Source organism: Micropterus salmoides, unplaced genomic scaffold (genome assembly GCF_014851395.1).
Source record: "Micropterus salmoides isolate LMB-PRFRI ecotype aquatic unplaced genomic scaffold, ASM1485139v1 Ms_hic_scaffold_9, whole genome shotgun sequence".
Lineage (NCBI taxonomy): Eukaryota > Metazoa > Chordata > Actinopteri > Centrarchiformes > Centrarchidae > Micropterus > Micropterus salmoides.
In genome coordinates, this window is record NW_024044681.1 from 30,584,596 (window position 1) to 30,597,936 (window position 13,341).

Genomic DNA, 13,341 nt, shown 5'->3' on the forward strand with positions numbered 1-13,341 from the left:
TTATGAACAAATCAACAAGAGAGGCAGAGGGTCTGTGTCTGACGTCACCTGGGTGCATATTTAGAAAGATTTGACCTATTGCCTATCAATATAAAGTGTTCTGTTAATTACAGAAAACAAGATTGATTAGGAATCAACAGTACACTGAATTACAGCAGCAAAGGGGGGTTTTCCATCACACCATGTTGAATCTCATTGGCAAGTGCACTTCAAGTGGAAAAGTGGGCTACAGCTTATGATTAAATGGTCTACAGCCGAAGCCTTTTTGTCTTTTTTTTTTTTGAGAGAGAGCTCTTTCTGAAGGCCAAAGTTAATGCAGTCATAGAAAGAACTCTGATACACTCCCACGTGAAATGGCCATGTGAGGAAAGCCCGGAGGGAAAAAAGGCCTTGAATGAATTTGAGAGGGAGAGAGAGTGGGAGGGAGGCAGATAGAGATAAAGTTCAAACATTACTGATCCTCAAATATCCTTTTGGTTTCTGGTTCAATTGGAATTCGGCAGTAAGTGTCTGCTAAAAGCTCCATTTTTGTTGCCCTTCCATTGCTGCTGAGCTTTCAGAGTTAGATGATGACAGATTGTGAGCTACCTGATATCCTTCATCATCCTCCCCAGTGGAGGTGTTTGTTCCGCCCCGAGCATGTCCTCGAGGACTCACAAACAGCCGGCGTGTTTGATGGACTATGGGGAGACATCTGCTCTGCCTGGCTTTGCCATACAGAATGAAAACAACATGTTACAGTAATCAATCAATATGCAAACGGCGTCCTTTTAGTCTGATGATTAACCTTACAGACTCCATGGTTACCCAGTCATTCTGTCAGCTTGTCATTGTGAATTAGTACTGAAGAGTTACAGGGCGTGAGTATGCGAACATGCCGTCTTCTCCTCAGGTTGGCATGTTGCTTTAAGCATGGATGCTCGATATATCCTTGACAACATTGTCACAACTGTGCTTCAAGCACCCTCGGGGACAAGCTCTGTTTTGTGTACTCCAGGGACAAGAGGGAAAAGAAAAGTCTGCACAGTGCAATCTGATTTGTGGTTATAGGCGCGAAATCCCTCACAAAGTAATCTAGAGAATATCACCCAAGCCAAAAGATCCTTTGAGCGCTGTCATCCATTTTAAACTGCGGTGTTGCTCGTTTTGGCAGATGTGTTTGTGCATTGTTATGAGCTGATTTGAATTTGCCACTGGCCTCTGAATATCCTACCTGCAGTAGACAGGTGGTTCCCCAACAGAGGGTTCACTGCAAAATGACACAGGACTGATATTTTCTTATTTTACATATGAATGTGCACGTAAATGTAAAACAACCATGTCATTATTATACATGTCAAAATGGTTTCAAAACCTATAGCATAGCTTTATCCACTTGTATATGATATGTATGATTTCTGCTCTCGGCTCATGTTAGTTCCTCTAAACTGAGTGCTCTTCTCTCTCAATCCTTAGCTCTCCTTTTTTTTTTTATTGGGGCTTTCTCTTTCTGGGTTCATTTTAACACACCCGTTTAACCAGGGATACGTGGCCAAATTGGTTTGGTTTGACTTTAAAATCTTTTAGACTGGTGTGAGTCTTAGGTCACTGTAGATGTTATGGCATGTGTGTAGGATCATGGTACATTTTGTAGTTGACATATTGGTCCATAGGTGGCGGTGTAGTTTCCACCCACACCTCCGTGAGGAGACGTTACAGAGCGGAAGACGTTTCTCGTTTGGTCAAAGCAACATGGTTTCATCCAGTAGGCAATGTGAATGTAAACAAGCGGCTCACCTCTGAAATGATAAATACCACCTGAGACAGAACAGTAACTGCTATCAAAGCTGAATGGCGTTCAGAGTATGTGGTCGGTTGTTCAGAGGCTCGGCGGTGCTCTCCAGGCAGGTCGTCGTGTCTGCTCGTCAGGAAAGTGCGTCATGGCTTCTCGCACCGGGTCAGTGCCAAACCGGGGTTTCTGTTGCTCATTTATTCGTCTTTTTTTTAGCTAGGAAACATATTGGGTTGCTAGTAAAGCATGGGTATGAATACAAAATGGAGAAAGTGTGACCTTCCGCTCAGTAGCGTACACTGACGTTATGAGGGTCGGCAACAAATCAGGGCACCTCTTTGCCCCTCGGAGGCACAGATGCCAATACGTGAGTAAAAGGGGTGTTATGTTGCTTTTTTTATCCCTCAATAACTCATGTGTCGTCCGAAGTGCTGTAGCCGGTGCACACACAGAAGACATGACTGATAAGGACATTTCACTCATTTGGCAGACGCTCTTGTCCAAAGCGACTTACATTTGATGAACAACATGCATGTATAAATTAAAGCATCAATACAGTAACGGATCTACAATAGCACGTAGAGCATCTGTGGGGTAAATACCTGGGGGGGGGGGGAAGTAAGAGTTAACGGACTAGTGCAGTCAATACAAGAGAACTGTAAGGAGATAGAAGAAGAGAGCACCGGAAGTGCATGTTAGGAGTTTGGGGTTACTGATATGTAAATGTTTATCAGAATTTAAAGTCCCCCTCCACTCAACACTGTTTCAGTGTTTGTTCCTTCATCAGGATGTTTGAGCTTCACTCTGGTGTATGTGCAGACTTTGACATCTGAAGGGGGACAGTTTCTCTGGGCTCACGTTAGATCCGAGTTTAACACGTTGACTTATGAGGAATTTACAACATCACCTCTGGTTTGGAATCCAGTGTGAAACTTACAAACGTGTGATGTGGAAACTAGAAACCTTTAGCACGCATTCACTGAGAATAGACTTCACAGTAAAGTAGGATACATCTTGTATCCAGCAGTTCACCTGAACAGTGTTTAAATATTCATACAGTCTGTACTTTTCAATGAGGGCGAAGGAGCAGATTGAATATGAAGAATTTCTACTGAGGTAATTAGCGAGAGTATTTTTGTCTTAAAACGCATCTAAAGGGGCTCTCTAAAGACTTCGCATGCTGGGCAAACTGGGTTTGAGTAGGTCACACTACATCCTCGCTTTTGTTTCAACCTGGGCTGCTTGTTTTCATTATGGCGTAATCTGTGACATGTTTATTTTTAAACTAATGAAATAATAATTTACTCTTTGAAATATAAAAACAAGTGTCTAAAGCTGTCAATCACAGTTTTGCAGTGCCAAAGAAGGTGATGTCTTCAGATTGCTTGAAGACAACCATAATGATATTTAAATTTTTATACAATTTACAATAATATAGAATAAAGACAGGCAGCAAATCTTCACATTTGAGTAAATGGAGCCAGCAAATGTTCGATATTAATAAATTAATTTAATCAATTTATCGCAAAGATAGACATTTTTCTTCTGATCAACTAAGCGGTTAATGATAATAACAATAACAAATACTTTATGGCTCTTTAGCTACAAGCAGACTTTCATTAAGATATATAGTTTGTTGTGGAAAACCATGTGAAGTATTTGCAGTAAAGTTTCTGTGAAGGACTTCCCAAGGACTGCTCACTCCAACACTTAAGTGGAATGAGAGGAGTTTGTGAGGAGGACCGTCTGAATGCATTATTACACTCTGTCACATTAACATGCAAGTAAGCAGAAGTAGTCAGTTACCTTGCAGCCCATCTGGCAGTGAAGTGATGGAGATGCTGTTGTCTTTACAGGAAACGCTGCCTGCATCCGAGGAGGGAGGAACGGATTTATCTTCACTCCTGCTTGCTTTATTACATCAGAGGCATTTCTCAACAGACTGATGAAAGGCAACGCAGCAGAGGCAGAAGGCAGTTTTGATCGCCTTCCAGCCTCTGTTCCGCCGGACAGCGGTAATCAGACCACTGCCTCACAGATTTACATCCCTAAACACCTCTGATCATTCTGGTACAGCCTTTTTCCAAATGCTGCCAACGTCATCCTGCCACCAATCTAATGTTCTAGCTTCTTTCTGTGTATTTTTTTTTTTTTTTTTTTTTACTGCGGCCATATTTACTTTAATTGTCTGTGTAGTCATGCATTTTGCTTGTGTGTTTTCAGGTGAACAATTATCTTTGCTAATGAGAAGTCCAGATCAGCCTGACAACTCAAAGGTTTTAAAAGTGGCCGTAATAGGTGCCCCAAATGCTGGGAAGTCCACCTTGTCCAATCAGCTCCTTGGCAGAAAGGTCTCTGTCTTAAATATCTTCCTTTTTAACCTGCACACTATAATGTGGCTGTCTTACTGAGGAGAAAGGTGGTGCTCAGTTTTTAAAGTCAGTGCCTTATTTCTTAAAGGTGTTTGCTGTGTCCAAGAAAGTACACACTACGCGGTCACGGGCCACGGGCGTCCTAACAGAGGATGATACACAGATAGTAAGAGACTTTTCACGTCTTTTGTTATAATTGAATAATGCCATTCAAACATCAATACATATATGTGTCTATGTTTTGTAGATTTTACTGGACACTCCAGGTCTCACCACTCTATCAAAGGTCAAAAGGTGCCTTTCTGTACTTTTTTTTTTGTATCTTTTAAAGTCTGTGAGCTGCGTGCAGTATTATAATACAGTGTAAAATATGAATGGACACTCTGTTTCCACAGACACCAGCTGGAGAAGTCTTTGCTCTTGGATCCCTGGAACACAGTCAAAGAAGCTGACTTAAGTATGATTTACGCTGAGCCTTTTAGTACTCAAACCCAAGCTGCAGTTTTCTTTAATGCTAAAAGTGAAATATAGTGCAGAGTTTCAAGGGCGTATGTAATTGGAACTGTATCCATTCTCAGTCGTAGTCATGGTGGATGTGGCAGACAGATGGATGTGCAACAGGCTTGACTATGAGGTGCTCAAATGCCTGGCCCAGCACCCGGACATCCCTGCAATCCTGATCCTCAATAAGGTATTCTTCCTCAGGATATAATACACTTGCTACTCTATCATCACCGATCGTCACACCAATGAAAACTCGTCATTTTGGTTCCACATTTAAAGCTAATTGATTCACTAATACATAAACAGTAATGCAGCATGGACTTCTTTGAAATACCTGAGGAAGATATTAAAACTAAATATAAAGGATAAGCCTACTGATATTCAATCTTTTCATTATAGTCGACAAATCACATGAAAAGACTAAAATTGAGAATGTGTTATTGCCTAATCCAGTGGCACTCAGCCCCAAGCCCATACTGTGCTACTGAACTGAAGACATAAATCTTTATTAATTTATGTTTATCGATATCCAGTTTCCTTTTTTCAAAAGGCTAAATCATTTCCTATAATAGCAGGGCACTGCTCCAACAGGATTAAATAATGCATTTCTTGGGGACTATTTTCAGGTACAGATTATTCCACATTTGTGTGTTAGTGAGTCAGTGTTTGGACAACAATGGAGCTCAGTGACACAGAGTAATAACATACGTCAGGCTTTGACTACACAAGCGATCTCGTTAGTAGATCAGTTGATTGTTGGTTTTGGTCTTTTCGTAGGATCTGTTGACAATAAGAAAAATATAGAATATCAGCAGAATTTCCTTGAATACTTCCCAAAACATTCAAAGAAATGTTCACCTGCACTGAATCACACAGCGTCTCCACTGATGCTCCTCTGTTTTTAAGGTGGACCTGGTTGGGGCTAAGGACAGGCTGCTAGATATAACAGCACAGTTGACATGTGGAATTGTGAACGGACGCAGAATGCGTGTCAGGCCAGTGATCAAGCCCCCGTGGGCTGAAAAGAGGCAAGAAAGGGATTCAGAGTCATCGCTTGACGAGGACAACGCAGGGCCTGAGGACAGCGCTGAGCCAAACTCTGTGCTGAGCAAAGAGCAGCTGAAGGCACTGAGGAGCCAGCAGGGCTGGCCTCACTTCAAGGATGTCTTCATGCTCTCGTCTGTGGATAGAGAGGATGTGGACACGCTGAAGGTACAATATTTAACTAAAATGACCCACCCTACAGTAAAACCAAATTAACACTTTTTTTGCAACTAAGGAGCATTTAAATCCTTGCTCATAATTAAAAAGACACCTTTTTTACATTCAAGCTATTTTTGAAAATATTTCATTTTAAAAGATGGCTTTAGTTCAGGATTATTTTCTTTCACATCGCATGTGTTATTTTTGTCTCAAATACTTTTGATTTTATTTTTAATTTAATGATAATAACTATGCATTTTGTCTCATTTTTATTGCGTAGAGCTACTTTATGGTTGTGGCCAAGCCAGGATCGTGGCAGTACCACAGTGAGGTCCTGACTGACCAGCGTCCAGAGGAAGTCTGCACCAACATCATCAGGGAGAAGCTTCTGGAGTATCTGCCCCAGGAAGTGCCCTATACAATGACACAGGTGACTAATGAACCAGTTTTGCAGGGGCACTCTAGCCGCACTTGAGGATAAGCTGACAGCTAACTGACAACACCCATCACATCTGACTGCACTGATGCTGTGGCTTATTTAAAGCCCTTCATACTCGCTGCTGACTGTGATGATGTACTTTGATGCTGCTGTTAGCCCCAGCCTCACCTGCTTCACATCTGCTATTCCGGTGCACTGTGGGCGGCCATTCTGTATATGTAATTTCCCATTTGGGCACTGTTTTCATTGCTTCATTGTTCTTTGTGTGTTATTTATCATGTTGGTCTGTATTTACTGCTACTGTAGTATTCCTGCATTCCCACATGTAGAATCACACCACCAAGTCAAACTGTGTTACTGACCGTAATCATATGTTTCTGACAAACTAACAATACATGAATAGAAATGCCAGAGTTTGGCATTAGACCCAGCTTAGACCCCAGTCAGGCTTATCTGCAGGACATCTTTAATACACATACAAAGATATCTTGGATATGTAGTAATGGCCACTGCTCTTAAACGTCCACTTTGTTGACTTTTCTGGAAGTGAATTAACATTTGTCTCCGTTTTCAGTCTGTTGAACTCTGGCAAGATGGAGAAAATTGTGAGCTTGATATTTCTGTGAAACTTTATGCCAAGAAAGACAGTCACATGGTAAGTGCTCGCTACACATTAATGGGTTTTTGAGGCATGTTTCTTGTAAAGTATCTATTAGTTATCTATTATTACTATCTATTTTTTACTAAACATGAGCTGTGACTCATGTGTAAACATACTGTGTGTCCAGCTGCTTATTTAAAGTCTTGGGTTAGTATACCTTACATTTAATTTGGCTACCTCAGGTGTTTTTGTGTTTGATGTTACTTGGCTGTTGCAATTTCACTTGGAGGCCTTCCTACTGGACACAATCCTCTCATTTAAAATTATTTATATGATTAATAAAGTACTCGTGGGAAGTACCAGTGATGCAGATTGTCACCTTTGGCTTCCAATGCCAAGTGACAAATATCAGAAACAGAATATTAAAATGAATGTCTTCTCCTGTTTGGCAGTTTTTTAAATTAATAAATTTTTTTTTACAGTAATTAGATGCAATTTCAATGCAGCACAAACAAACTACTTTGTAAGAACAAACACAGTTTAAAATATCACTGTTTGATGCAAAATGCTGAGCAAGTGGCAGGAGGAAGTTCAATCTTCCCCTCCGTGCCACCTGTAGCCTCTCTGATGGCATTGGATATTTATTTGCAGCTCTCCCTAACCTCCAGATTCCCTTTTCCTTGTGTTTTCAACTTGTAAATATTTGAGTAGTCTTTCTAAACCATTCATATTTGATGGCAAAGAATATTTGAAGCTACGTGCTACATTATGAAATGTTTCAAGGTTAGTGACCTCCAAGAAGAGTGACTCACACAACACCATTTTTTAGCTTTTACATTCAACAGAGGAAAGACTATAGAAATGTAGAACTCGCAGGGATGATCGACTGCTGAATCTTGTTTATTTTATAAATAGTTCCTGGTACAAAGCCAATTTGTGCAGTTTTCTTTGTCTAAATCTAAAACAACATTGTTGTTTTAGCCAAAACACAAAGCCTCAAATATAGAGTTTGTAGGTATTCAGATGAATTGTCAATATAAGAAGATGCTCTCTGGACTAAACATCTTTTTATCAGGTTCTTTTTTAAATTCTGATTTTTGTTATTTCTCCTGAAATATGCCATCTTTAACTTGAATTATAAAGTCAAGTTTATCTTCCAATATCCTTTGCTGTTATGTCTACAGATATCATTGTACTATTTTCTACAGGGACATTTTAAGTCTCTTAAACCTGCATTACTAAAATGGGACTGTTTTTTCCTGCATCAAAATAAAAACTTCTTTTCACTGGTGCCTGATGTTGCTGTATTTCTTGTGTTTATAGAGGATGGTGATTGGCACAGCTGGCCAGATGATATCACGGATCTCCAGAGAGGCCGGTGAGGACCTGAGCCGCGTCTTCCTCCGGCAAGTAAAACTGAAGCTCTCAGTCAAGCTGAAGAAGTGAAGAGGATGGAAGGACTTTAAGGGTGAAATCCTAAAGAGACGACGAGGTGGAAACAGATCCTGCTGGATTTGAGATGTTGAGATATTTTTCTCTGCAAAGGACAGACGCGAAGAGTCGAACAAAGGATAATATCTCATCATGAGTCAGATGTGGAGCTGCGTGATGGCATATATCCAAAGTCCCAGAGCTCCCACTGAGATGGTACCTGTTTAAAGGATAGAAATTGTACTGCTTTCTCATCATGCATCAACAGCGTTGTTTCATGCAGTCTCATAAGATATTATTAAAGATTTTTATGTGAAGACGTTATGTATAAGATGCTGTTATTACATTAGTGGAAAATGTAAGAGGTGCCCCAACTTTGAAGAAATTTGACATATTCGAATCAGTAAAGTAGAGAAAATATGTCTGTTAAAAGCAGCTTACACCATCTGCAGAAGAGACTTTTATAAATTATTGGCATTTATTTAGCAATGATATATTTTAGGCAACAAACACAGACTCTCATCAAATGGATGTTTTGACACAAGTTTGACAGTGTGTTCATGGCTGAGCAGGTTTGGCGAGCTGTGAAAAGGCCGATGGTTTATCTTTGGCTCTCAGAGCTTTTTACTTGGCGGGCGCTTTTGCGTGTAGCAGAACCTGCACAGTCATGTTCACTCTAATGTCCCTGATGTACCATCCACCCCTGTTGCCTCCACTCCCACATCACTTTAGCTTCTCCACTGCCTTTGAAGTGTGGCCATCCATCGCTGCGACTATCACTTTTTGCTCTGCTGCTTTCTTCCCTTTTTGTCTCTCTTCCTGCTTGCTCTCCCCCCCTCCCTCCTTATGCTTTTTTTTGCTCTTATAAAGCCCTACTCTGCCCCCAAGGGCTGAATTGTCTCCCTAATGGATGGCAAAATGGAGCACTAACCTGATGCTAAAATGGGTCAGATAATGGTGATTGGATTCATCCCTGCTGCCTGTGAGTTAACGTGACGGTTACTCTATCCGGGGCATCTTGATGAATAACCAGCTAGTGGCCTAAAGCAAGGGCGACAGGGGGGAGGGAGGGAGGGAGAGGCCTTGAATGTCTCACAGAAGCTGTGTCAGCCCCTCAAGCTCTCCCTGCTCTCTGCAACGGCTGCTTCCCAGTGATTAGACAAGCCGGTTGCGCAGCAGAGATCACCACTTAGACAAGCCAACTGCTGCTTGAAAATATTATGACATCATGTCAGCCAGCACATTAAAGTAATCCTTCAAACACAAGATGTTTAGGAGGCTTAAACCCTGCTTTAGATGTGTTTTTATCAAAATAATGAGACTCATTTGTTTGGGAGCCATAAGCTTTATTTTACATGCATCCACAAGTACATCTCAAAAATGGGATCAGAAGATGTCCTCCAGGAGCTCATGAATAACACATCAATCACCAAATTTCCTCGTCCTCCCAGTCCAGAAGACAGCGAGCGAGGGCCATATAACCCTTACCATTGCTAAAACTCAGTAATGGTAACGGTTTGATGGCCCTCCTCTAAAGATTGCGCAGCTACTGCAGTCAGTTGGACCTGAGTGTGTGTCTGTGTAGTGCCGTAGGGGGAATGAAACCCTGGATAGTACATCATCTATACTGTAGTGTCTCTTTAATAAACTTACAGTATAAGATGATATCCTGTCCAGGGTACAAGACAAAACTGTTCATAGTGAGCTCCGGCTCTGTTTGTAATCTGCAAGGCAAAGACAGACGACTCATCAGTGATGCACACAGTGAAGGTCAGCCAGTGAAAATGTTAATCATATGGTAAAGATTCTGTTTAAAAAAGGCATGTATTCAAATGCCAGTCAGAAGAAAATTCCCTTTTTTGTTAAAGTATACTGTTAAACAGCAAAAAAACTGTAAACCTGCAACAGCAACATCTCTGTCGCCTGCTGCAGAGGCCTCACGACCTCCTCTCTGTGCTACATACTCACCTTTTTGCACGCCGTGGCATCTTTGATGGCTGGCTGGACGCTTTCCTTCACGTGTTGCTTTTTTATGGCTGCCCCGCTTCCATGTCTGGTTCACAGGCTCCTAACTGCTCCGCTCGCTGGGCTCCGGCACTTAAAGGCCCCCGGCTCATTAGCATACTGTGATGACATATGGGTGGACCAGACAGAACAGGGTGAACTTTTTCTTATCTGGTGCTGACCTGATGGCCTCTGTCCAATGATTGCCCACACCCTTATTACACCCAGCTGGACTTTGCAGAAAAACACATGAAACACACATGAATACCGTTTTTATTTTAACTGCATATACACTGCTATTTCAAATGAAAACAGTCGACAGGAGCAAGAATCTATGCTGACAGAACATTCATTTATATCAAAGGAAAGAGGCCATTCATATATCCTTTTCAATAGAATATGAAGTCATTTTGTACCAGAGTTGATTTTTAAACATTGAATCCATGACTTAGAAGTAGCATTACAAACCCTTTCCTTGAAGCACTCGATATATCTCTTATTTCTGCAAATATTCTTCACGTCCAAACCATTTCACAGAATTTATTTGTGAGTTTTGGCCTTTCATGTTATTACAAGTCTAATAAAAAGAAGCCAGCAGTAAGCTGAAACAGAATGTCATCATCTATTAAAAAGCTTGGAGCTTTATCTCACAATGCGCTAATACATACTAATATTCACCATCTCTTAAATCCTCTGGATCTCATAGCCCTTGGATTTATGGTTTCATGGGTTGGAATTTAATACTACGATTTGTCAGCTGATGTCATGTTATCAGACTTTTTATTGGATGTGTCACAGATGCCACACATCAAACTCACAGCATCAAATGGTGGCCTAGACTGTGATAGAGCAGGTCTTTAATCCCTGACAGGTTGTGTACATCCCTTATAAAATAGACCGTCTTTGTAAAGAATATATGTCTGCGTGGGGGACTTCTGGCCTCTTACCTTCTGCAAGAAACTCTGGACTCATCAAATCAACAAAAAAGCTTGTTAAGTAATTGGATGAGATCAGAGTCATGTAGTTCAGCATATACAAAAGAATACACACTGTAGCCACCCCGTTTTCAGATATTGATTGTAGTGATTTATCAAGCAACGCTGATAAATGTGTTCCTGCTACAACACCAAATCATTAACATCATCAGCAACGCACATCTCAGCCACAACTACACCACTATTCTAAGGTAAGTTCATTCTTCACAGTTAGTGTTAACCTGCAGACGGAGAACGACTGGGATTCCAAGTGTTTTCAACAATGATACGATAATTCAATTCAGTAACTACATCTTTGTTTATAGACGCTGTCTATGACTTGCAACATGTTCTTTAGGTGGGACATGACAGTTACCATGGTAACACACTCCCTAGTTAGGGTGTGGGAGCTGGTTCGGGGTGTGAGAGGTCCTCCTGTAGGCACAGATAAAGATGGAGGTAGGACTATCTGGGTGGTTTAGTTTCACTCCGGCTCTTTATCTGCAGCAGAAATGCTGCACTCTCTCTACACGTTTCCATTTGCGTTCACAGATAAGTGTTTTTGTTCTTCACCTCATGTGGAGACAGGAAGGCAGGAAGCTCTCATTGTGCAACAAGCCGGCTTTATCCAAAGTCATCGGGGGAAGCTTGTTGAGGGTTTGATTAAACTGTAGTTAGATGAAGTGGAGAAAAAATTCTCTTACAATGTTAGTAAGGGCAATCTCAATGCCATTACATCATGTACAGTGCCCCCCCCTCCCCAATACTCTAAAATATGTTTCTAGCTTTGTCCAGTATCACCCTGCCCCCCACTCCTGTCCAACTAAAGCCCACTGGCTCAGATCAGAGCAAAATACAATTCATTGGAAATTAGGTTTTTACATAAGCAGACTAATTAAGAGTGGGGGAAGAATGAAAAAAGGGAGAGATACATTATGAAAGAGTTTAATTTTGATCATCCTCCGGGGCAACATAATGTCTGGAGGTTTAAAAAAAAAAAGATTTGAGTGAGAATTTAATTTTTTCTTTCCTATTTCCCCCCATTAACTGAGTGTAGTTAATGTTTCTATTTCAGAGGCATGAAACATCTGGCCAGGAGTAATGTGAGCCACATCCCCCCCCCTTTTAAATAACTGGAGATTGTGTCCTGTAGGAAGGCCTCCAAACAGAGCTGCAACATCAGAGACATCCTTTAAGCTTCTGAACACAATTGACTCAGAAATGAACGAGAGTGGCAGGTAAATGTGTGCATTTATTTCACACGTATTTCTTATTTATGGGGGGGGGGTTTAATGCATTAAATTTTACCAACCCCATGGCATGCGCATATAGAAGATGAACTGAGGGGGAAAATGTAAGTACATATAACTAAGTCCTGTACTGTCAATTCAGTTTTATTTATATAGCGCCATATCATAACAGAAGTTATCTCAGGGCTCTTTTCATATTGAGCAGACCGAATAATTTGCACTTAGAGACTACCGTATATATTTTGGTGCAATTTTGAGGTACTTGTACTTTACTTCAGTATTTCCTTTTCATTTCTGAACTACAATTCAGAGGGAAATATTGTACTTTTTACCGCTGTCATCTGAAAACATCAGCCATATGTGACTTGTGAATTTTTACATAGAAGCAAAGATTAATGAAAAGACAAAAAATGACTTTATGTTTGTGTATTAGAACTTTTCTTCTTCTTTTTCTCTCTCTTATTAATCATCTCATGACCCCTCCGATTTTGTTTCTTTAGATGGGCCCGATCCCTAGGTTGGGAACACATAGACTTAACTAACTGTATTTAAAAGGAGCTCCACCTCGACCGGTTACAAACGTAAAATGCTGCTTACAGATTAATGCATCAGTATTAATCTGATACTTTCATATTCACAGGGGCCATTTCTCTGATGAATCAGTACTTTTACTTTGGATATGTTAAGTACATTTTGGTGACAATAATTTCATACTTGTACTTAAGTAGGATTATGCATGAAGGACTTTTGCTCATAACAAAGTATTATATATGTAAATGTATATTATGTATG

At 40.7% G+C, this 13,341-nt stretch overlaps 1 protein-coding gene and 1 long non-coding RNA gene across 2 annotated transcripts; one reads left to right on the forward strand and one right to left on the reverse strand.

The window, feature by feature from the left end:
* The first annotated feature begins 1,697 nt into the window (after positions 1-1,697).
* Positions 1,698-8,645, forward strand: eral1 (Era-like 12S mitochondrial rRNA chaperone 1). Its single transcript, XM_038708334.1, has 11 exons — positions 1,698-1,936; positions 3,628-3,786; positions 3,995-4,122; positions 4,232-4,309; positions 4,391-4,437; positions 4,539-4,600; positions 4,722-4,834; positions 5,554-5,859; positions 6,131-6,280; positions 6,864-6,944; positions 8,214-8,645. Exons 1-11 carry the CDS (start codon positions 1,831-1,833, stop codon positions 8,334-8,336), a joined length of 1,353 nt encoding a protein of 450 aa, XP_038564262.1. The 5' UTR covers positions 1,698-1,830; the 3' UTR covers positions 8,337-8,645.
* Positions 8,646-9,646: 1,001 nt separating this feature from the next.
* Positions 9,647-10,430, reverse strand: LOC119895312. The gene is made up of 2 exons (XR_005443056.1): positions 10,290-10,430; positions 9,647-10,045 (listed from the first exon to the last, which is right to left on the reverse strand). It is a non-coding gene; the product is annotated as an uncharacterized LOC119895312 (long non-coding RNA).
* Positions 10,431-13,341: the final 2,911 nt, after the last annotated feature.

What these genes read in the sequence shown, in the direction of transcription:
- eral1 (XM_038708334.1), top strand. Translation starts at nt 1,831, where the DNA reads ATGGCGTTCAGAGTATGTGGTCGGTTGTTCAGAGGCTCGGCGGTGCTC. An exon ending in ACTCTATCAAAGGTCAAAAG is followed by an intron (nt 4,438 to 4,538) that starts GTGCCTTTCTGT and finishes CTGTTTCCACAG; the next exon opens with ACACCAGCTGGAGAAGTCTT. An exon ending in CCAAGAAAGACAGTCACATG is followed by an intron (nt 6,945 to 8,213) that starts GTAAGTGCTCGC and finishes TTGTGTTTATAG; the next exon opens with AGGATGGTGATTGGCACAGC.